The following is a 25448-nucleotide window of genomic DNA, read 5'->3' on the forward strand; positions in this document are numbered from 1 at the left end:
AGCTGACAATAACAGAACATACAGCTGATACTCCTCTCCATTACTGTCTCGCAATCAGCTCTCATCTACCTATTCATTTGTTAGTACTTATTTTATAACAATATTATGCATTTCTTTCTTTATGATCATGATTATTATTTTAATTAATTTAAATTTATTTTCCACTCACTTAATCATTTACCATTATTATTATTATTATTATTATAATAACTTTATTTTATTTTTTTCTTCTTTTATTTTTTATTTCATTTATTAATGTTTTTTTTTCCTCACATACAAATATTGCTTTTGGATTTACATATGATGATCATGTTACAGCATGCTCTTTGTCTCATTAATTGATATTGTATGATGCAATGGTTTAATTAAAATCAATAAAATAAAATCAATAAATAAAGGGTAAAAAAAAGAACATGCAGGCTGAGATGTAAGAACTTCTGAATCGTAAATTAAATGTCTTCAGACTTACGTTTCACTGACAGCTTTGTACCGTGAGGCTGCATGACGGTTTCCCCGGTAACAGGGTTGAATGCACCACATTTATACATGCCCTGGTGCTGGTCTGAAGCAGAGATAATCTGCAGGTTTCCAGATGGGAGAACTAAATAGTCATCTGGAAAGAGAAGGAAACAAACAGTTTCAGTAACAGCACAGAGAAACTTCCACAATATAAGATATTGTATGATACACCATGAGCATGGTAAATGTGATTTTATATAATAGTATATGGTATAAATTAGGGTTAGAAGATTAAACAAATATATTGGATATCGGAAATTGGCAGAATACATGGCAGGTTGGTTTTTTTTAGGCGATGTTTTTTATTTTGCTAATTTAATGGTCTGCCTCAGCCGCATGCACGCACGCACGCACGCACATCTGCACGAATATATCAGTAATCACTGGTTATACAAAATATTAACATATTGGCCAAATATAGTATAAATGTTGAGAAGCAGTACATTTTCTGGAATATCAATAGAGAAACCATTTATAGATAAAATAACCAAAAAAACAAACACAAATGGAAATGAATGTTTTTGCTAAATTCTGTGAAAAACAAATCCTGATAAATCAAGCAACGTCATCAAGCTGATGCACAAGTAGTCCTGCTCACTGAGTTTCAACATTGCCTGCAATGGCCTAATATAACCAGAAACATTAACAATATAGCAAATCTTTGAATTTCTAGTGTCTCACAGTTAATATAGTCAAATCGCCAACCTCTAGTGAAAGGTTTTTATATTCAAGGTACAAAGAAAAAAAGCCCTGTCACATTTACTTGCTGGTCTCAAACAAACCTGTTGACACTTCTATCCGCTCCCCTCGTACTCTTAGTCTAGGAAGGGCCGGAGGGACGCTGTATGGTAGAGGACACTCTATGAGAACAGAGCTGCCTTCCTGCACCGATAACGACCGCCGTCGGCCATCTTCATATTCTGATATTTCTGCAGAGACGAGAGAAAAAGAAGACTCGATCAGCAATCACTTTCTGTGCAGAATATTGGACATATTAAAGAGGACATATTATGCTCATTTCCAGGTTCATACTAACTTATATTGGGTTTCTACTAGAACATGTTTACACGCTTTAATGTTAAAAAAAATCATTATTTTGTCTCTCTGAATATCCCTGTATTCACTCTCTGTCTGAAACACTCTGCCTGTCTCTTTAAGCCACCCTCCCGAAAAAGCCCAGTCTGCTCTGATTGAAAAATATATCTTTGCAAAGGTAGTTCTCAAGCTGTGGCCGATATATAGGGCTTTTTCACAGCAGCCATTTTGACATGTAATTGCAGGGTAAACGACGGTATATTGAAAACATCTTCCCATTCTATTTAGCGTCACAGCCATGTCAACATGTACAGTACAATACCCGGGCCCTGGCCCACCTAAATGGAACAGTGCCATAATTAATGTTATTAATTACATTTGTGTTTACACTGCGATGTCACGGGGAATATTCTAATGAGCCAGTCTGTGACACAAAGAATGTATATCACCAAGAAGTGTAAGTCAATTGTTTGTTCCATTGCAACGTCAGCGCCCAGCAGCAGAGCTATGCTTCCGCCATTTTGGACTGAAAGAGACTACCGGATGCCAGTAAAACGTACGCCTACAAAGTGAAACTAAATTATTTCTATCCTTTGTCAAATTCTACCAAAATGGCCTGTGTTGAAAGATAATTATTATAAATATAATAAGCGTTTTCAGTCCAAAATGGCAACAGCAGCTGTTGTCGAAAACACACCGGAGTTTCGTCTCTTTGCTTCGATCACTCTTTGTGTGACATATGAAGGGGAGCCAAATCTGAATGGCTTGTTAAATCACAAATTTTTTTTATCTCGACAGCCCACAGAAATTGTCTTATTTCACAGTTTGTGGGTTGGTAGGCACTCCAGATACCCAAATGTATGGGCACAAGCACTGAAAAAGTGAGTTTTTCATGATGCGTCCCCTTTAATATGAGCCGAATATCAGCACAGTCAAGAAGGAAGGCGAACAGCGCTACTTGAGTTGAGCTGTTTGTGTTGGATCACTGGGTTTGTTTATTGTTTCAGTGAGTGATTCTATTCATGTCTGATACAGTTCCAGATCAGGGCCGACCCCTTAGTGTAGTGTCCAACAGCAAGCAGCATCCCAGCAGGAACATAACACACTACACAGGAAAGCCCAAGGCTCATTAAGGAAACCGGTCAGGAGGCATTTGGAAGGGTGCCCGAGCAAAAACTCCTACTGCTTCCTTCCCCTCCACCACTCAGCAGCAGGCAGCCGAGGACAGGCATTCTTTCTAGGCGTTCAACACTCACAAAATGGCCTTCCTTTTCTCAAGGCAACTTCCTCTTTTTTGCTTTGAAGTGAGTAGAAGTATGCACAGAAGGGCAATTCTCTGCATCCGTACCTGCTATGGCGACACGCGCGTGGCGGCTGGCGATGGCCGGCCCATGATCTAAGCGTGCCACACACTGATAGACGCCAACATGGCTGGGCTTAAGGGAGGAGATGGTGAGGGAGCCGCTGTTGAGCTCCACGTCGGGGAGCGTGTCCTGGTCCAGGGGGCGGCCTCTGAAGCGCCAGGAAACCACCGCTGATGGAGGACTTACTAAGCAGAGCAGACGAGCAACGGAGCCCTGACTCTGGACCAAGGAGGCCGGCTCAGAGTGGAAAGAGGGATGTTGAGCTGGGGAGGAGACAGAATGTTGAATCAGTCATTTTGTTATAGATGATAGGTTAGCAGATATATTTTTGCCTCCACCCAGAACAATACAATGGAGGTGCTCAAAGAAAACCAAGTTCTGCAGATAGGTAATACAAAAAAGTAACGCATTTTGGGTGAACTGACCCTTTCTGCTGTGTTGTTTTGCCAAACAAATTAAAAAAAGATCTACTGTACTATGAGTAAAAACCATGTGGCTAGAACTGACGTCTTCATCCTTTGTCCTGAGTAAGTTTGACTTTCAGGAGGCCCCGGCCCTTGTTTTGCCCGTTGTGATGTTTTTCATGCCATCTGCTTCTTTAGCATTCTAGTGTACGACAGGATAGACCTCCCTACCACCAGCGGCCACATGTAGAAACCATGTGTACGCCGTTTTCCACACATAAACTGGTATTTATAAAGGAAGAATGGGCCTCGTGCCGGAAGAACAAATTTCCTCTCATGTTTGTTTGTAATCTACAATTTGTTCTTATTTTGTTAGTACCCGTTGATTTACGGGATTCACCAATGTTTTCTTTTTTGTGCTCTACTCTTAGTTAAAGCTTCAGTAGGCAACAAGGTTTTGGGCATCATTGGGCAAAAATTCCACAACAACCTTTCAGCATATTGTAATTCAAGTGTTCTGAGAGACTTCTGCTCCTCCTCATGGCTCTGTTTTCAGGCTTTAAAAAATCCCTTGACGGACGACTACTTCCTTAGCAGATCTCAACATGGCTGCCGGGACACAAACTTTCTCATTTTACAGCTAAACAGTACACTACAAGATGCTTCTGAAAACATTTGAGGAGAGAACTAGACATTACAGTAACAGAATATTGATTCATATTTGATAAGCACCGCCTAGTTTGACCGTTTGATCGGAGTTCGTGAGTGATTGACAGCTGCTCAGAGAAGGCAGCTGGACGGCAGACTCCAGCTCGGCTCTGATTGGTTGTTTTCCTCCGCTCTGTGAAATCTTGCAGATGCCGTTAGGAGCACCAGAGGACACAGAGGCACATGTTTTCAGATTACCTGTCTCATGCACTACTGTCAGGATATAGTGACATTTTATAGAAATGAAATCATATTTGCTCCATTTCTACCCACTGTAGCTTTAAGAGAACATTTTACGGGAAGTCAAGAGCAAAAAAAAACATCTTGTTTTCATAGTCCACAAATTGTTTGTCCAATGCAAGAAAACATATACGTTTTAAATACATAAAAAATGCACAAATATCATATAATGAAATTTAGATTATTATATATTTTAGCGTAATTATAAAGACTGGATTATTAAATTTGTGGGCTAAAGAAATTCTGTGATCCATTGATCAATTAAGACTATAAAACCCCTTGGATGAGATCGTGTGTGTTCAGCTTCTGAATGGCTTACTCCTCTTCGATGCATTTTGATTTTCCTTCAACACCAGCAACACCAGAGTTTTTCTTACAGCCTGTTTTAGTGTCATCTCTCCAATTCTTGGGCATGTGCCAGAGTATTTGCACACATCACAACACCTGCCCTTATATAGTGTTTAACGGGCGTTCCCTATGCTAATAATAAATAATCGGCCACAGGCCTCCAATTTATGATCAAGTGGGATTCAGCATTCAGCACACCTGGGTAAGAGCAGATTTGGATGGTTAAGAATGTTTGGTGCTTCTGGAGTTGACTTCTCTTATTTGTTTTTCTATTAACAGAAAATTAAGATAAAATGTGAGATAAATTTAAGAGAATGTTGCTGCATGAAGCCCATTGTGTAGTGAGAATGTGTGTACCTCACGCAGACTTCAGACCAGGCGTAAACACATGATTTTAGCGGAGATAGCTGCGGGTGATGTGATGAGGAGGAGACTGAGTAGAAGTTGAGAGATGGGTAACATTGTTTTTAGTGTTGTTTGCCAATTTAACTGATTGTTAGAATTTTTGCAGTCTACGCAACATTCTGTAAAATGTCAATCAAAAGGCGCATTTATAAACTCCATTTTTAACCATTTATGAGTGATTAATGTCATCATCTCTGTTAATGATCGTTTCAATTGATCCTGAATTGAGAAGCACTTTGTAAAGTCGGTTACAACATATGAGCAGCGAATGAATCATTGTTTGATAATAATGTTGAGTGAGAATTCACTGCAATGATGGTTTGCAGAAACATGATGAATTATTGGTATGCACGCTACAAATAGCCACAGCCGTGCATAATGACAGTGGGCACAATTATCGATGCAAATGGATGTTTAAAAGTGTTTCAACATCCATGTATGGCTAACTGTGTGGAAATGAGGCTCGTACATATGCGTCCAGTTCCGCAATAACTGAGATTTGTAAAATAGAATCAGGTGTATGTACAGCTTCATAAATCAGACAAAAATAATCCTATTTCTCTGTCTCTGTGCGTACAAAGAGGTTTTAGTTGTGAATCTAGTCTACACAGTTTTATGCAACAAAATGTTTAGAACCAAAAAGAGGATCAAGATGACCACTTTAAAGCTGCAATAATTAAATTTTTTGGCCACTTGGGAGCAGGAAACTCCACATCAAGCTGGAAAACACAACCCAGACAGACATAGTCATGTTTACGGCCACCTGATGAATGCAAGTCCAATATTTACCCTCCTTTTTGCTTAAAAACAGCTGCCATGTTGCTGCTAGAAACTGATGAAAGCAGCATGCATGAAAGCTGCTCAGAGCTGCAGAGTTGGTGTGCTGTCAACACTATGAGGGACCCCTTACACATTACACAATCATTCACTCTACTGTTATGATAGAAATAATGGCTTGTGGTTTAAGCAAACAGTAGTTTTTTGAAAGGGGATCACACCTCTTCACCACCATGTTATGGCCCCGACACACCGGGCCGACGGTTAGCCGACGGACAGTTTGGGTCCATCGGTGAGCGCCTGCCTAGTTTTTGCGGTGTGCCCCTTATCGTCGGCTCTAGTCTGCCCGTGTCGGCGGCTTTTCAGCCGATTCAGCGTGTTGAATTGGCGGCGGAGCTCGTCGGTGAGAGAAATCACTCCGATTGGCTGTTCAGCTTAAACCAATCAGTGCACGAGAAGAGAAACGGAAATGAGGAAAGCAAGCAAATGAGTAAATTCAAGAGAAAAAACACAGAAGGCTCTTCTCATTTTTCATCTCCATCTCATGTGATATATAACACACGGATATTTTCACGACATGAACATCTGGAATGAGGCTAAGTGGTGAGTGAGAGTGGTGTGAAAATGGTAGACAAACGCCGCTTTGTTTCATGTTTGTATCACAATAACGGCTTGTATATCCGTAGTCCTCGGTCTTCCGGTTTTGAATGACGGATATAGGCTACCGCCGCCTGCTGGTGTGGAGAGTTATTTCCTCTCACGCGGGCGCAGAACGTACAGTACGTGCTAACTGGCCATCGGCTGTAGTCTTTGCGGTGTGTTCAAATGCAACTCGTTAGCCAAGACAAAAGGGATGTGAGGCGACGAAATCGGCCTTCAGCGCCGCTTGTTCTTTGATGTCGGGTTGGTGCGTCTGGGTCTTAAAGCTGAAAGCAGGACAACAACTTACATGAGCAGCCGATAAGCAGGGACTGGCTGAGACACAGCAGAGTGGACAGGAGGACCCTTAGGCCACTGTCCATGGTGCACTTAGACCCCTGCCAGCAGCCGTGTTGCCCCACGCGCACGCCCTCGTCTGTTCAGCAAACCTGCAACACACAGAGGAGAGAAAACACACATCAAACCAGAGCTCTGCATGGAAACATGACAACACCCCCATGAGTAAAAGAAGACAGAAATAAAACAAGCTGGAGGAGGATTTCAGAGGTGGATCTGAGTGGGAAAAAAATCTATTAGGTTCCCGTACGACAATCCTTCTAATCTTCACGACATATCCTCTTTACACACTCCTTGATCTCCACCTCGCACCCTCTCCTCTGACCCCTGTTCTCACCCACTTTAGTGTCTCCACGGAGGCTGGAATGTCCAGCCTCTCTGCCCCCCTGCCTCTCTCCCAGTGGGCCGCTGAGATCTCCCGCTAATGGAGTGGCCGTGGAGAGACTGTCGCCTCGCTCTTAATATCACTCTCTTGTCACACTGTGTTGCTTCCTCATAGGTTCACTGTAGCCTGAAGTGCAGGCACAGACACACTGGAGGGTACGTAATTAGGAGCATTCCTCTATCCTTTTCAACCTGACCCTCTCCGACCGTGGCACCTCCTCCTCCTTTTTCTAAGAGTAATCCGGGCGAGCTTTGATCCCGGGTTCCTGGTTGGTTACCAGGGTTTGAGCCTGAGGCCGGAGGAACAATGGCCGTCCAGCTGTGATATTCACACTGGCGCTTCGGTGGCTCGAAGACGTTAGCGGAAGGGCCGACCCGGGCTGAAGGGTGGGTCAAATTAAAAGGATGGTGTCTGGGTGGGATTGGTGAAGCTGAACAGGTTTCTAACCCTCATTCTCCAACCTAAACATTGTTTCATCTGCTCGCTGCTCAAGCGGGTCAATTTGTTTAGCCTCCTGTCAGGGCTGCAGTCCCGCTAGAGAACGACAATTCGGTGCCTGTAGGTAACAGTTTTGAGTGAGCGATTATTTAATCTCCATTAATCTGTTGATCACTTTTCTGTAAAGAAATGGTGAAAGTTGCCCGGCACAATTACTTAAGATTAGAAGGTGACCTCTTCAAATCACTACTGTTTTGTCAAGGAGATTCAATTTACAAATACTACGGATGTCAATTGATTAAAATATTTAATCGTGACTAATCCCATGATCATCCATAGTTAAGCGCGATTAATCAGAAATTAATCACACATTTTTTACCTGTTCAAAATGTACTTTAAAAGGGACTCTATGTAAGAATCAGAAAATGCTTGTTAACAGCGACACCTGTGGCCGTTAAGTCAACGAAAGTCAGCGTCCTGTTGCTCGCGGTCAACCTTGTGCTCGCTCTACATAGACATGAACGAGCATCGCTTAAAACAGTGAGGCGACACACGTCAGCTAAAACCACAGTATCACTCTATATTTCAGCTGCTTGGCAGTAATGTTAGCTGACCAGACGAAGGTCTCTCCATGAATCAATGCTGATACTGTTTCCTGCTTCAGCCTCCCGACCGCTGTCAGAAGGAACAGGGGATCTCCGAGTTTTGGTTGGAGACAATAACGTTACTCGCTCTGGAGCCCCGTCACTTCACAAGACACGGGAAACCTCTGTTGGTCTGGAGGAGCTGCAGCAGTTATTTACCTATTTATTTAGGTGGAGCGAGATAGCGAATGAGAACGAGCGCGGTGTGTGAGTGAAGGCAACCAGGCAGGCAGAGAAGCAAAGTACAGCAGAGACTCCGGCCCTGGAGACCAGGGCTACGGTCTTCTGGCCGTGGTCGGGGGGCCGGAGCAGGAAGAGTTGACACTGTTTTGGAGGACGGGCTTCATTAGATATAACTTTGCGGTTTTGGTGCTTCCGTGTAGTTTGTGATGGAACAGCGTAGCCACACGCGAGTGCGCATGGGACACCGACCCGCAATGATTTATAAGAGTGTAAGAAGTTACAAACAGTACCTTTAACAGGGAGATTTGTCAAGTATTTAATCCTCTGATCAACATGGGAGTGGGCAAATATGCTGCTTTATGCAAATGATTGTATATATTTATTATTGGAAATCAATTATCAACACAAAACAATGACAGATATTGATCCAGAAACCCTCACAGGTACTGCATTTAGCATAAAAAATATGCTCCAATCATAACATGGCAAACTGCAGCCCAACAGGCAACAACAGCTGTCAGTGTGTCAGTGTGCTGACTTGACTATGACTTGCTCCAAACTGCATGTGATTATCATAAAGTGGGCATGTCTGTAAAGGGGAGACTCGTGGGTACCCATAGAACCCATTTTCATTCACATATCTTGTGGTCAGAGGTCAAGGGACCCCTTTGAAGATGGCCATGCCAGTTTTTTCTCGCCAAAATTTAGCATGAGTTTGCAGTGTTATTTAGCCTCCTTCCTGACAAGCTAGTATGACATGGTTGGTACCGATGGATTCCTGAGGTTTTGTAGTTACATATGATGCCAGCCTCCGAAAGGTCGATATCGCAAGTTGCATTAGTGCGTTAAAGAAATTAGTGGCATTAAAACAAATTTGCGTTAACGCGTTATTATGGCGTTAACTTTGACAGCCCTAAGAATTACATTAAACGAAGAGAAGCAACAATTCTTTACATTTGACAATCTGGAACAAGCAAATGTTCTGAACGCTTCACCAACTATTACGAGTATTGTCAATTGATTTTCTGTTGATTGACTAATTGTTTCAGCACGAGTTCTGAGGGATGCTAGTGGGATGTTTGATTTCACCAATGAGACACAAATGCTTTATCCATGTACTAATTCTCTCTGTCTCTCTCTGAGAGCATCCTGAGAGGAGGAGGAGGAGAGAAGAGGCAGGAAATAATAAACTCTCCCAGCTCCTGGCTCACGCCCCCTTTTCACCCTGAGGTCAAAGGTCAGGGAGCAGAGAGAGAGAGAGGGTGGACCAGCGGGTGTCTGGTGGCCCTGGACCAGCCCCCAGAGGTCACCTCCAGCTCTCTCTGCTTCACTCACACACACATCTTCACTGTTTTTACACACAAACATCCAACACAAAACAGGTGTAAAAGTGCTTCAAAGAAACATTAAAAACTGGTAACAATCAAGGCTGGGCGATACGGCCAAAGTCTTCTATCGTGATATAGGTCATTTCATATCTGGATAAAGATATATATCACGATATAGCATGTTTTCTGGTAATTTAATAAATAAATAACCACATGGTAAAGCATATTTCTGCATACGCCTGTGTGAATTAAATACTTGACAAATGAAAAGTACTTTCTCATTTTAAGAAGTGCAAAAAGAACATAACAGTTTGAAGTGAAATTATAGAGAAAAAAAGAAATAAATATAGGCCTAGCCTATATTACGATAGAAACGATATAGAAAAATATATACGCTAGACATTTTTATATCGTTTTGACAGTATACATCATATCATAGCTGGATCTGGTATCGGTGACAACGGGGGCGATCTATTCAATTCAATTCCATTAAATACTACATACATTACATACTGGCATTTTAATTCTTGTTTAAGTTTTGAGCAGTTTGTTGCTGCATTAAAAAGGTTTACACTTGAATTGTAATTCCTGATAATTTTGAAGATTTTTTTACCAAGTTACTGGTGTACGATTTATTAATCTAATATTAAATATCGATTTCATCAAATTTATGTCGATGTATTTATTTGTTACATTTCGTTTTACACAGTTAGGAAAGTAATGTTTAAGTCAATGTTCCCTTACACATAAAAGAATGATCTAAGGCACTTGCTTACAGCTCATTAATTAAACACTGGCATCGGTAGATACTCAAAGTCCAGGGCTGTTTTCGAAACCGCATACTGCATACTACTGAGGAGCGCAGTATGCAGTATACAGTACATACTGTATACTGCGTTCCTCAGTAGTATGCAGTATGTGACAGTTAAAGTGATGTATTTAGCAGTATGCTAGACGAGGCTTAAGCCTTCAAACCAGCTCTTAAAGCACAGGACAAAAAAACTAACTTGTACCACTATTACAATATTATCAAAAAATACAACTTTGATTTTGTTGTTTATGTTGTGCTTGTTTACTTTATAAGATACTGCAGGTTTAAACTATTTATTCTGACAGCTCATAAAGAAGTCCGACAAACAGGATCATCAACGAGGAGAGACGGGAAATATAAAACATTCATCCACAACGTTTACTTTACTCAAACTGCTTTTTCAGTTACAGCAAAAGGACTGATCTCCCTCCAGATATTAGAGAAATGTTAAAAAAGTGTCATGTTGTCTCATCAGGAACCTCTCTGCCCCGTCAGAAGCTGCTCTTTCCCTCTCCTCTTCTCTCTCCTCTCCTCTTCTCTCTCCTCTTCCTCTCCTCTCATCTTCTCTCGCCACTCTGCTGCTCTGCAGCCGCTCTGTGAGCGTCACTGGCCGGCTCTCCAGCGAGCTACGCCCGCGGGTGATTGTGGAGCTTTTTAACTCGAAAAAAGGCAAATAAAAACAGGTTCCTGTTAATTTATAATGGACATCTGTGTTGTGATATTTAAACAAACTATCCGTCAACAAGGAAATCAAAGCCTCTCGTCTACAGACCGGTCTCTAGAGAGCTCCAGCAGCTCATAGCGGTCTCTGAGCGTGACTACCCGGCTTGCTGGCAGCGACCCGGGCAGGCGCTCGCTGGCTGTCACGGTATTCTGTGGAGCTTCTAAACTCCGACAACGGTGGAACAAATGTTCGATTCGCCATCTAACTTCGTAAAACTGCCGATATTAATAATCTACACAGTTGATTTCTCGCCTCAAAAACTTTCAGAAGTGAATTTAGTGTTGAAATGGCTACAGAAAACGTAAAAAACGAGCAGCTTTTGGCTGCTGTTTTTATACCCGTAGCCTGTGCTGTTCCGGCGCTTTGCATTGTGGGATACAGTAGGCGAGATAGACTGGTCTGATGCATACTGGAGAATTTTTCCAAATCAGTACGTCATCCGGGTATTTCTGGCATACTGGAGATTTTGCTTTTGTTCGCATACTGCATACTACATACTACATACTACATTTTGGCCAAATCACTACGTACTACTAGTATAGTATGCGGTTTCGAAAACAGCCCAGGTATCGCTGTTAGTGTTGGGACTGAAAGAGTCGAATCAGTGCATCCCTACATCATACCGCCCAGCCCTAGTAACAATCATGCTACTTTCTCAATAGTTCAAATTTCAGCTTGATTCTGACTGAATAACCATCTGTAATTTTGACTTTAGGATTAGCATTATGTATGTGCTGTACGCTCTACATTTCAGGCTCCAGTCTGAATGTGTGCATGCTCATTCAAGCACATCAAACCCACATCTTGCAGGCTAGCATTTCTCCATCCCACGAGTTGCAACAGGCCCTGCACGCTGCCCCCATGTCATCGGTGGAAACTATCTTTCTCTCTCTGCCGGAATAATGATATATAATTACAATAATAACAACAGCGCTATAAAAACGCACAGCCAAGCGCAGGCACCTTGGCACACGGTACGATGAGAAACCGGAGCCTATCCTGTAACTCCTTCTCTCTCTGCATCCACCTTTCTTACTTTAACCAGTTACTTCCTCCCGGTGGGCGTAGCTGTCGGGCACTACAGCTCTGACTGGGTGTCCTTGTGTAAACACACACACACGGCTGCCTATCTGGCCCATCGATCTGGCTCGACGAGGAAACACAGGGGCATCATTCCTGCTTCTTATCTGTTTGGCTTTCCTCTCACATCCGCCACCATGAAGCCGCCTCAGTGGAGACAGACACTGAGAGGATATCTTGTATCCCTCATCATCACAGAGAGTCGTCCCGATGCTGGCAGCACCGGCAGCATGGAAAGGCAAGTCTTCCTGAGCAGACGCCGAGACGGGCGAAGTGGGGAAGTCCCCGTCGAATGATCGGCCTGAGAGCAGTCTCCTCTGGTCCAACGTTGACTGCGGCCAGCCCACTCCCTTTCAAAACTCCAGACTACACTACTTAAAGTAAAAAAAAAATCCTGTATTCCAGATTTCCTCTTCCTATCCCAAATCTGATCTTGTGTTACCCTTCTGTTTTTGCACTTATATTGCAGATGCATGGCCATTCTCGCGGCGGGATCGACCGGCTATAAATTGAAGAGACATCCAGCATACAAAACAGACTCTGCGCCGTTGAAAGCTGATATACAGACACAGGGACAGTTTATGAAAATAAATGAAGTTAGTGTCAGTGAGTTCAAGTGGAAAAAGTTCCTATTTTTTTGGGTGTGGGGGGGCTGACCCATGTGTGTCTTGGGAAATGTTTGACTGACACCGGGCTTAAGTGTGTGAAAGCAAGAACAAACAGCAGTCTTCTTCTTTCGACAGCTTCTGTCCCTCATTCAGACTTTTTATATTTTTTTTTGTAGATTATTCGTCATGCAGAGAAATCCATAGTAGAGACGTACTGTTGAGAGGCAGCACCTTTATTTATCCATCTTGGGAGTAACACAAAACTCAGACACAGGAATAGCACCATACATCCCCGGTCGGACAAGAGGGATCCCTGGTGATGACACAGGAGAAAATAAACACACTGACAGGCTGCCCTCAGGGAAGGGAAAGGGGTTCGAGTTCTGGGGTGGGGGGGGGGGGAGCGGTTAGCACCTGCACTCTTTTTTGGCCTCCCCTCTGCAGGAACTACTTAAAGCCCCATCTGCCCACATGTGGGGCTGGCCCATATCCCTGTCATATTGGGTAAACAGGGACAAAAGCAACGCGGCGGAGCATCAAAGACCTGGAGAGAAGAACAGGTCGCAACTGGTGCTGCTGACTGAGGCGGGAGCCTGGCCTCTCCGCTTCACAAGACTGCACAGCTGAATTAAAGTCAAACGGAAGACATCGTGAAGCAGCTCCAACGCTGACTGGATAACGGGGGGGGAGACAATCAACACCAGAGTGGTATAAATCCAATAAATCAGATCTTCAGAAAGAGAGAGAATTTTAACAAACGCCTGGAACTGAATGAGTTGGAGATGAAGACGTTCAGGGTGAGGGAGCAGTGGGGTGGAAGAGAGAAAGAGCAAGTCTTTTCTGGTATGATGGTCTAATCTGACCTGTGCACTGAAGCTGATTCACATGCTATACCCCAAACCTGTCTGCACTCGCCCCACATCTCACGGACAGAGGAGCTGCAGCACACACATTCCTCAGCTCCACAGAGAGAGAGAGTGAGAGAGACGGACACACAGAAAGAGACACACACACACATACACACAAGAGATGGGAGATAAATTCAAAACAAGAAGATGAGAAGCATGGGGGGGGAGAAAATAGCAAGAAAAGCTCTCTGGGAGAGGAGTAAAAAGGAGATGGGGGTAAGAAGAGGTGAAACATTCACTGAGAGGTGAAAAGTTGCCAAGCCCCGACTCATTTCTCCTCCCTCTTGACTTGGCTCGGAGATAGACGTACAGATAATGGCTGAGCTCGCATCCACGTCTGCCAAAACTGATGGATGATTCAGCCTAACTGCATTCAGCTCGGCCCAAAAAATTATTGGGAAGAGCCTCCCGAGAGAAGAGACTCTAGGGGACCATTATGGGCTTCTTCTGTTGGTCTGGGTGAGCCCACTGAGGCAGCCCGGGGCCACAGAGGAAACTAATGAGTGGAAACACTGGGCCTCTGGTATGGCCTAACTCTGTCTGATTAAAGACTGAGACGTTATTAAAAGTGGGACAGACTCAGAGAAGGGGAGTGAGCTAAAGAAGAGGAGAGAAGGAGAAGAAAAAGAAAGAGAGACATGATTTGGAATCAAATGAGGGAATTAGGAGGGAAGAGAAGAGAGTCCTTTTTGTTTTACAATGAGGAAATGACAATCGAAGGGGTTTCGACTGCCCTTGTTGGAACCTGACATCCTGCAGAAAGTTAATGCAAGTCTCCTCAAAAACAATAAATCATTGAAACTGAGTGCGACTGCGGAAGACAAATGAGATGCATCTTCAAGGACGGTCTGCTTTTCAGACACTGCTGTCTCTCTGTGTCTGCAGGAGCGTAAGCAGTCCGGGAGGTGCGGGGTGACGGCGGGGCCAAGCGGGTCCCAGAACCCACGAGACGTCGCAGCCCTGACAACATGGCCGTGGTGTGGGATCAGAAGAGAGGAGGAATGAAAGGAGAGGCCCCCGGGGATCAGACAGTCACATCCCACAAAGCCCTGTTTACCAAGGACACACATCCACCCCACCTCCCCCCATCCCCCCAACATCTCCGTTCACCAAAGCCCGATCCTCCCAAAGTGCCAGGGCCGGGACCTGGGAGACAGCGCTAATTCTGCCCCGAGGCTGGTTGGCCGAGGACACAAACAGAGGGGAGAGAAAGGGAGAGAGGTAGGAAGATGGAGACAGAGGGGCGAGAGAGTGGGGACTGAATGGTACAGTATGTAAGACCCATCTTAATTGGAGATTGTTCTGCAATGCCTTGTTTTTCCTGGGAATCTGCGAGGGGGAGGGACAGGAGGGTGGGGAGGTACGGGTTGTTTCCCAAGGTCCTGAACAGCAGGATTAACCACAGGGGCGAAACTCAATAGCGGTCTCGGACACTGGAAACAGATCCCCGGGTATCGCCACCATACAGGGCCACCTCGAGACCTTTCGCAAAAGCGCATGTAACTAACAACCCTTCCCCATTGTCGGAGCTCTCTGGGCCCTTCCAGCTGATTTCACAGGCCTTTCAGCCCACGGGGGAACGTCTGCTCCGACGAAAAGGTAATTCTGATGGAAAGGAGGAATGCACAAGAGGGCCGTCTTGCCCGCAGGGTGCGTTCTAACACTGATCTCCAACATGTGCCAAGAGTCTGATTCATCACGCCAGGCGAGAGGGGAGCTGGGATTGTGCAGCCGTGGCACCGGAGCAGAGGAGGCCACGGATTCACATTCCTCGATATCAGCCTTGATTAGAGAGATGATGGGAAAACACGTTGATGCAGGGGAGGGGAAAATGATCGAGTTCGCCAAATGCCTTGAAAATGTCCACCTTCTCTGGGGGAGTCGAGACACTATCTGTGTTTTGAAATGCTGTTGTGTGGGCTGTGAACTACGGTGATCTGATCCAGCTGCCCCCACCCCTTCTCCCCTCAGTCTCTCGTCCTTCCCTAGCTCTCCTGGATTCCATCACTGCCCGGGTCTCTACGGCAACAAGCGGCAAAGACGCAGACAACAGTTTCTGTTCAGTCTCCTCCTGATAGGTCCCTGGCTGCCGACCAAAAGCACTTTCAAACTAAAACATGTATTGAATAATGTAATTTCAAACATGTGCAACAAAAACAAAATGACAGGGCGTCCAAATAGATACTGACAAGAAGTTTTGCAATGTCGGTATTAAAAACCAAGCAGGAATAAAACTCAACCGGGTTGCTTTCTTGGTGTTTGCCTCTTCTTTGTTTGTCACTTGAGAGGCGTGAGAAGGAAAGTACACACAGACTATTTTCATTTCTCGGGATGATAAATTGATGGCCGTATATTCACAGGGGGAGGATTTATGGGACAGAAAGCGTTGCTGAACTCCACAGCCAGCCGGCAGAACAAAAACAAACACATGTAAAAAAGGTTAAAATATAATTAGTCTTCTTCACCGACTCCACAAATCTCTTGCAAAAACCCAAACAAACAAACCAGCTCCCTTGTACGTACAAGTTTGAGGACCCAAAGATAAATATGCAGTCCCAAACAGAGTGTGTAAATGCTTTATTTAGTTTGTCTAAATGTTTACCCGTCTCGCCTTGTAACACTCGGCGCTTGTTGTGCGGCAATCAAGTGATCACAAAACAAACTTGGTGGTGATACGTCAACACGAGCGCCGTCTAAAGTTTCCACTTCTGGCTCTCGGTCAAATCGTAAAAAAACCCTCTGTAACATATTTAGGGTCCGGGCTGCTCGGTGCTGCTGCAGCCTTGGGGGTGAGAAGAGCTTTTGGCAGATGACGTAGTGCTCTGATGGCGCCAAGACAAACACGACCTCATGACAACAGCACAACACAGCGATAATACAGAAACCGTGGTGTATACTAACTCAGTGCGTTCTCTGTGTACGTTTGCTACTGTGCGAGAGCACCACATAGAGATGACAGTGATTTATTTTAAGTGATAAAACTCAGTCGAACCAGAGACGTGTTTTCATTCATCACAAGGCAGAAATACATCCCGCAGTATGCCGCGTGTCTGCTACAATCTTCCCAGAACAATGCAGAAGGCTGGACCAGCCAGATGTTTTATCCAGATTTCTCCACTCACGTTGAATATCTTTTATAAATAAGGGGTTCCATTGCTCCCCAGGGGGCTACATCTTGGAGCAGGGAAGGCCCAAAATGGCACCCACAACCACAGGCCCGGAGGCAGGCAGCAGTACCCGCACTGCCTCACACTCTGATCTGGGAGAAAAACAGCCCTTCAAACAAGTAGCCTGTTTGTCAGCCGGAGGGGAGTGCCAGCCACTAGTTTTGCCTTAATATAGTCTTGCTGATCCTCGCGCTGGCTTTTCAACAGCGCACACATTCTGGTTCGCAGAAAACCCATGTCAGATGTGACTTATTGGTTCAACATTTGAAATAGAATGCTGCGGTCGCTCGCAGCTTCGAGAAGAAAAGACTGTAACTCTTGGGGGCCCGCGCTAAGTCAGGCATATTTAGTAGGGTCAGTTTCAGGAAGGGAAAAAGAAATGAATCTTGAAAACAGGAAGACGCTGAGGATGCAAAAGAAAAAAGAAATCCCCTCGAATGTCCAAAATACTTTGCAGCGAGAGCTGTCAGCAAGGGTCCGGTTCAGAAGTTCACTCCCTGAAATTTTCCCCAGGGCTGAGGAGCGCTACACGAGACAAGGCTGCGGAACAATGGGTCTCATCGTGTATTCGCTCGACAATTATGAGGAAAATTTGTTGTCTTTGGCGAGAGGGAAGTATTGTGTAAAATGCCACGTCGAACCCTCCTGGGGAACTTTTTGTTCTCTCTCATGCACGTGGTGTTCTGCATCACGTTAAAGGCACATATCTTAATAGCTGCACGAGACAAGAAGCACTCCTTCAAATGATTAGGAGCACGTAATAAAAAGGCATCTACAGAAAGTACTGTAAGAATAAAAAAGACTGACAGTGTGCTTCAAACGGTTCGGGACCGACAAAGTATTTCTGTCTTTTGGTCTTTTCATCAAAACTACCAGCTACGTATAAGACTTGATTCTACAGTTTCCTACAGTAAAAATCATCTGTGTCCTTCTGTGTCACACAAACTGCTCCTGACCATCTGATCTTGAGGTATTCTCATCAACTCTTCCCACCTGGACAGTGTGTTTTTCCTCAAAGCACCATGTGTGCTGTTGGTTTACATTCCCTTATCATATTGACAATGCAGACATATATTTAGTCGAGGTCTGTATTTCCATTACATTAACAGAAAACAAACCATGTTCAGAGAAGAAGCAGAGCTCCTCGCCCTGCCTGTCTCTCCAGCCTGTACGGCTTCGTCCCGCTGCCTTTCGGTGGCTGGCTGGAACATCTGTTTCTGCTGCTCCCAAAAAACTGTTTGTTTGTCTTAACAATTACGCCCCGATGTTTCTCATTTCATTTCTCAAATCTCTGGAAAGTCATTATCCTGTTTCAGGTCCTTCAAGGTTCTGAATTTGTAGAAACTCAATACGACCATCTGTTGAAAGCTGGCGTACACATCGGGCTACAGTCGGCTCACCTTTGACATTTCGGAGGAGTTGTACCGGAGGAAGCTTGCAGCCTATCTGTGACCTGCTGGAGTAACATGCTTGCGTAGTAAAGCGAGTCAGCAGCGCCGGGCTGTTTGGATCATCTGTCAGAGTGTTGGGGGGGGGCATGGAAGAAACGGGGAGGGGGTCCCACGAGACGTTGTGCAGTTAAAATAATGACAGTGTGAGCTCAGAGCAGATAAGAAGTGCTACTAATGACAGCTTCACATAAACACAAGTGACACCTTCAGCTACTGCGTTTGCCTTCACGACTTCTTCAACACAGCTTCGATTTATCCAATTCCACTCACAGCTTGTCCCTGGAATAAATTTAGGGAGGGAAACGGAGGGTGGAAAGTCTTTTTTTTTTTTTTTGGCGCTGCAGCTGCAGGGTGCACTCACCAACCCAGCAGTCACGAGAACTCAAACTCTCTCTCTGACCTGCCCATCTTTCCCATCGACCTCCTGCTCATGGCTGCTGGGTGTTGTCAATCAGCACCCCCTGGCTCCTTAAACATGGGGGCTCTTTGGCACGCTGCCCAAAACTCCCCTCTGTCTGTCCATCTAATGGGGCCTGAGCTCTGGGTCCGTCCTTGACGAATGGGAGCTGAAGCTCGCGGAGTAAAAGGCCACAGTAGAAAAAGGGCTGCAGTATGACTCAATCCCTGAGCAATGAGAGTAAAAGGAGGGATATGTGTCATGAGTTCAAAACAAGACAGATTTGGGAAGATATGTTTGGCGGGTCACACAACAGTCCACTAAATGTTACTTTATTACACTAAGAAGCTGAAACGGATTAGCCATTGGAGATTTAGAAAACGAGCAAGACTTAATTACAGCTGTCAAAATATTGTGATGATGATGAAAAATAAGGTGGTGGCTCAGATTTGAGACTTTTCTCCTGTTTTATGACTCTGAGAACATGTTTTCTCAGCCAAAGGTTGATCCTTTGGAGCAATGATATGACAGATCACTGCGTGAAGCCAGATAAACAGCCAGACCACATTGTGATTTAGGATTTTAATTCACTTCAGGGCTAGGGCTGAGGTCTGCTGCCTGGCCTCGAATCTGTACGGCCTAGAAAACGGGAGAATGTGGGAGGTGCCTCGAAATATACTTTAGTCACCCATGGAGACACACCCTCTCCCACCACACTGACCTCCGATATACATTCATCCACTTAACCATCATTGAAAGTAGGGCTGCAACTAACAATTATTTCATCTGTTAACTATTTGTGGGGGTTATCTTTAGCGTTATAAACTCTAACTAAAAGATTAGTGAAAAAAAACAATCACAATCCCCCAGCAACCCAAAGTTATCAAAAGTAGTTATCGATTAATTAGCTGGTCGACTAATTGTATCCGTATTAACTAGGGCTGTCAGAGTTAACGCGATAATGATGTGTTAACGCAAATTCTTTTTAACGCCACTAATTTCTTTAACGCATTAAAACAACTTGCGATTTTGGAGGTTGTAGCAGGCTCAGTTTTAAAACTAGAGTGAAGGTACTATTATATGAACCTAGAAGACCTCAGGAATCCATCAGTACCAACCATGTCATACTAGCTTGTCAGGAAGGAGGTTAAATAACGCTTCAAACTTACGCTAAATTTTTGCGAGGAAAAACTGTCATGGTCATTTTCAAAGGGGTCCCTTGACCTCTGACCTCCAGATATGTGAATGTAAATGGGTTCTATGGGTACCAACGAGTCTCCCCTTTACAGACATGCCCACTTTATGATAATCACATGCAGTTTGGGGCAAGTCATAGTCAAGTCAGCACACTGACACACTGACAGCTTTTGTTCATGTTATGATTAGAGCATATTTTTTATGCTAAATGCAGTACCTTTGAGGGTCTTTGTGTTGTTAATTGATTTTCAATTATAAATATATACATATTTGTGCATAAAGCAGCATATTTGCCCACTCCCATGTTGATAATAGTATTAAATACTTGATATATTTCCCTTTAAGGTACATTTGAACAGATTAAAAAATTTAATGTAATAAAAAAAAATTGAAAATCAAATATCACAAATTTTTACCAAATACCTCGATATCGATATTGCGACCATATTGTAATAACATTGCTTTTACAAAATATTTACATGATGAGATTTTTGATAAATAATCATCAGTAACAAAGTGGGTAAAGGCAAGTAATAAAACAGTTAGAACAGTCTGCTAAGTTCAGGAAACGACATCATTTTACTGTAAAATCAGGGAACGACAACACGTTTGCCATATTACCATATCCAAAATCTAGTCTCATATCATGATATCAATATAATATTGATATATAGCCCAGCCTCAGCCAAAACTAAAAAAGATTTTTACTCATATGCGACATCACTTCCTGGTTTCATCTTTAATGAAACCTGATCGTTACCATGGAAACCAAAACGTTACCTCAACTGCTACTATTCAACAATCACTTGTCGTTGTTGGAGCGTATGTGCGGTTGTGTGATTATAATACTGCATCAGAAAAATCAAAAGGGCCATTATGAGAGCAGCGGCTGGCATCATTACACATGCTGCTTACATTCAAATTGCCCACTTAACATAGTTCTCCTACAGCAACATGTGTTTATCATTAGCGAGCACCCTAATGGCTCAAACATTATTCGAGCTCGCTTTAATGGCATAGTTGTGCTTTGTTCGGGTCTGTCTGATAAGGGCCGGGCCACTAATGGTTTATTAATTTCCCTACAAGTCACAAAAAAACGCTGTGAAAATAAAAACATGACTCTGAGGCTCTGTCGTTGTCTGATTCAATCACATTACCAATATGTAGTTACTTAGGGGGAAATCCCACACAATACCAACATACTGTAATAATTCATGTCCAGCTTGAAATCCACCAGTTATTGGTATTGGAGCTTGGATTTATGAGTCTATTTTGATGGATTTTTTATGAAGAAACTGCCTAACAACATGATGCTATTTCCAGCAACAAAAGAAATAAACCAATTTCTCCACAGACTGACCAGAATGCAATGCAGCGAATGCAGTGGTAGTTAAGAGCGAGGGAGGAAGGTATTCAAGGAAAAGTGGGAAATCATGGAGGGAATTAAGTTGGAATGAGGCAGGTTGAAGGAAAGTCGGCACAGGAAAAAAAAATTACAAGATCTTACTAAAAAAAAACGTCCTGGAACAGACTCCGAATCAAAACCTGAGGGAGGATTTCTCCTTTAAAAGTACGAACACAAAGAGCAAATCTCTCTCTGGCCCTGTCAAAAGCTCACCCAATATTGGGGAGCACTGAAAGGATTTGAAAGGCATCGGAAGTGTCTTCTTGTCCCCCCGCCGACGCAACAATGCACAAGCAACTGTTTGAACTTGAAAGTGTTTTATCTGAGGGCAGCCATGTGTGTCCCACCGACTGGATGCATTCGAGAGGGACTCGAGACTTTGTTTTCGATAACTTTTAAAGTGTTCGGTTTTCTGAGAGTCACCCCTATGTAACAAAAGTCCCTGTGAAGCTCTGATGATGGGGTTGAACGGCAGACAGAGGAAATGACTTGAGGGAAATAAGTGAAGAACTTGTCTCTGCAGCCACGACATGACTATCATCCTTTTTATCTGTGCTCTGAAAGATCTCTGATTATCATTGATAGTATACAATCCTCAACATTTATGGTGCCTCTTTTACACATTTTAACATTTATATTTGCACGTATAGTAAACAAAAAAAGGTTTTAACAACACACTGTACAAAACTAACTTCACTATTTGACATTAAAAAAATTGAAATTGAAATTGTAAAAATGTGGATTAATGCTAAAAATTTAAAAATTAAATAAAAAACTGTCTATGATTCAAAAACTACAAAGTATTGAGTTGTCGTCCTCAAAGTTCCCGAGGTGCAGCGGTGCAGATCACAACACAGCAAGACTTGAGTAGAATAAGCTCATGTGCACAGACTCGCACACTCATTGCTGTTAGTTGGTGAGGGCATTTTTTTGCCACATCAAAAAATATGTATTGTTTTTTTGGAATATTTCCCACATTGAAAGAAGAGTGCAGACGCTGAAGAAACGTGTGAAACTGAGCCAATAGGAACAAAGCAAAAGCTGTCTGATGAGACTATACGTCCACACATCTGCATCTTTGAGGTGGTTTTTAAAGATTCCCCTTTGCCTGCAGTGTGTTTTTATCATTTCTAATCGCAAATCATAAATCAGCAAAAATCCTATGCCCAATCAGTAAACAATGACACCGTCATGCGATCAGGCAGGAGTTGCTTTTGTATGCTTTGCACAGTAATTTGTGCACTTGCCAAATTTTACAGCAACACGGCTTTACAAAACCCACATTTATGACACCCTGAGGGGATTTATCTAAAACAATAAAGCCTCTCTGTCTTTGGAGAGAGAGGAAGAGAAAAAAACACACAACTTCAAATATTAGTCTAAGCCACCATGTTCCTGCACAGTGGGAACTGTGGCAGAAGGTTGGCTCCTAAAGCAGATCCATAATAAAAAGTATAACTTTAGAACAAAGCAACGCTTCACATATCCTCAGTCCATTTGCACCTTTTATGACTGGGACACCAGTGTGTCAACGGAGGGACATATTTGCCATTTCTAAAAAAAAATCTTCTTTCATCTATCAAAGCAGAAATGCAGCCGCAGGCCATCTGTTTTCACCCGGTGTCAGTCAGTCAGTCCTGCCTTCCAGAGCTGTTTACCAAACTAATATTTAGACCTTTTTACTTGCATTTCATTCACCTCAGACAACACAACAACACAGAGCACTGGGCCGGGCCAACAAGCAGAAAGCTAACAGATAGCTGCTGAATAATAATGAGCATTTCAATGCTTTTGGGTGAATTTGAGCAAAACACAAAATGCTGCTCAGTCTTGTGTTGTCTTACTGCAGATAATACTTTAACAAAGATGTAGCCTGAAGTCAACACGGTCCACTAGATCCTATTGTGACACTTCATCATATTCTGACTCTTCATCATATTGTGACTCTTCATCATATTGTGATTCTTCATCAGCTCCAAACTGCTAGAAAAGTCTCATTTTCTATAAGAGGTGTAATTTTGTAATGAAGTAAAAACGGACGTTAAAGAGCAAAATAAGTAATTATGTGGTGTCAGAGTGTGTAATGTGCATGTAACTGTAGATATAGTCTATAATGTGGACGGTTAATTCATGAGTATAATATGAATGTTGAGTCTCCCAGACCTCCACACAGACGGAGCGTGTGCCTCTCTGCTGCTCTCCGAGCCGCTGCTCCACTTTCACCAGCATACAAAGTTCACAAAACACGGTCCTGTCTAGAGAGCACATTAAAGTAGCACTGTGGAGCTCTCTGCTTCTTTCAACGTCACTTTTTCTTTTGTTATTAGCAGAGAAACCCAGCTGGCCTGGTGCTCACACCGAAGCCTCCCCAACCCGCTCCAACCCGCTCCCAGCCGGCCGGTCGGCCCGGGACTCCCTGTCTGTCTCCCCTCCGTCCTTACCTCTGTTGCAGGAGGGCAAACGCTGCGAGCCGTCGGGTGAATTAGCAGCAAAACGCATTCTTCTGGAGGCATATCCGTACAGGGCCCTCCATTAGACACGGGCTGTGTTTGCGAGACGACGGGAGCAACATGAACACAGCCGGAGGAGGACGAGGGACGAAGAGAGAGTTCAGACCCGCAGAGCAGCGCAGGCTTCGGGACCAAGGTGAGACAACTCCTCCCTGGTCGATGGTCCACACTGGAGTCCAGGGAGTGGAGAGTTTGCTCTGCTGGAAGTTTGGAGTCCGCGTGCTTTGATATTTGCGTAATGTCCCGGCTCTCTGTCTGTATGTCTTTCTAACCCGTTAAAGGAACTTCTTGGTCTCCGTGTCTCTACCGCTGCTGCCTCCTCACACACGCATCTCTGAGTCAGTGTCGAGTTGCTCAGCAAATCATGGCAGCGGCGAAGCTGCTCGTCAAACCAGGAATGTCCCAGCCCCACAGCTCCACAGCTCACTACGGCTCCTGGAGAGGAGAGGGAGGGAGGGAGGGAGAAAGAGGGCAGGGGGGTGTTACCCATATACACTGTGCATTAACAACTTTTACAATCTAATGAGAACAAAAAACAAACTTCCTCCTTCCTCCTCTGCGCAGCCGAGCTGTGTGACTTATTGTTCCCATGTAAAGGTGAATGCACCTGAACGCATCCTCGTCTTAGTTTAACTTCATGATCTCACAGTGAGGCCTTTATTAATGGGGATTCATCATCACACACACTGATTTGTTTGGCTTGTTTTGTTGTGGAAGTGACAGAGATTGTTCTTTTGTGTTCAAAACACATCAGGCTTGATTTAAACATCACTGTCCTCACTTTGTAAAACAAAATGTAACAAATAAATAAATAGATATAAATTTACTGAATTATTTATTATTAAAATTATAAATCATGCACCGGAAACATGGTAAAAAATCTTTTTAATGCAGCAACAAATTGGTAAAACAAGAATTAAAATGCCTGTATACAAAGTATATAGTAGCCTATATTAACATAGAATAGATTGGATTCATTGTCACCAATATCCGATCCAGCTATTTGAGTCAGTATCGGCCCGATATCCGATCCGGTATCGGTGCAACCCTAGTTTTATCTGTGATCTACAATAAACTGTTATCTCATGCAGACAGGTGATCATCATAAGAAAAGCTACCGCCCATGTAAACAAAACTAATCATGTTTCCAGAAACTTTAATCTTCATAACTGACTTGACATGTACACAAAGGATTTCTGCCAGACTGAAAAGAGGAACAAACTTTACTATTAAATACTTGCATGACTGTAAGTAGCTTTACTTTTTTTGCTTTTTTTTTTGCTATCTGACTGCTGGAAGATTTTATTTTTATATTTTTAACAAGACCAGAATCAAAAGCCAGTTTATATTGTAAAGCTTCATTAACCGTGTGTAAATCTGCCTCCCTGTTAGGACTGTGATAGTTTCCATCTACTG

General features: G+C 43.5%; 1 protein-coding gene across 1 annotated transcript in view; it reads right to left on the reverse strand.

Annotated features, from left to right (window-relative positions):
• The window catches only part of cdon (cell adhesion associated, oncogene regulated), a 46986-nt gene extending 22646 nt beyond the window's left edge, over positions 1-24340 (reverse strand). Inside the window, exons 1-5 of the mRNA XM_074640463.1 lie at positions 23964-24340; positions 6750-6888; positions 2903-3181; positions 1302-1448; positions 470-613 (exon numbers count right to left, since the gene is read on the reverse strand). Coding sequence (XP_074496564.1) covers positions 470-613; positions 1302-1448; positions 2903-3181; positions 6750-6822 — 643 coding nt within the window. The 5' untranslated portion in view covers positions 6823-6888; positions 23964-24340. The remainder of the gene's footprint in view (positions 1-469; positions 614-1301; positions 1449-2902; positions 3182-6749; positions 6889-23963) is intronic.
• Positions 24341-25448: the final 1108 nt, after the last annotated feature.

Source organism: Sebastes fasciatus, chromosome 7 (assembly GCF_043250625.1).
Source record: "Sebastes fasciatus isolate fSebFas1 chromosome 7, fSebFas1.pri, whole genome shotgun sequence".
Taxonomy (NCBI): domain Eukaryota; kingdom Metazoa; phylum Chordata; class Actinopteri; order Perciformes; family Sebastidae; genus Sebastes; species Sebastes fasciatus.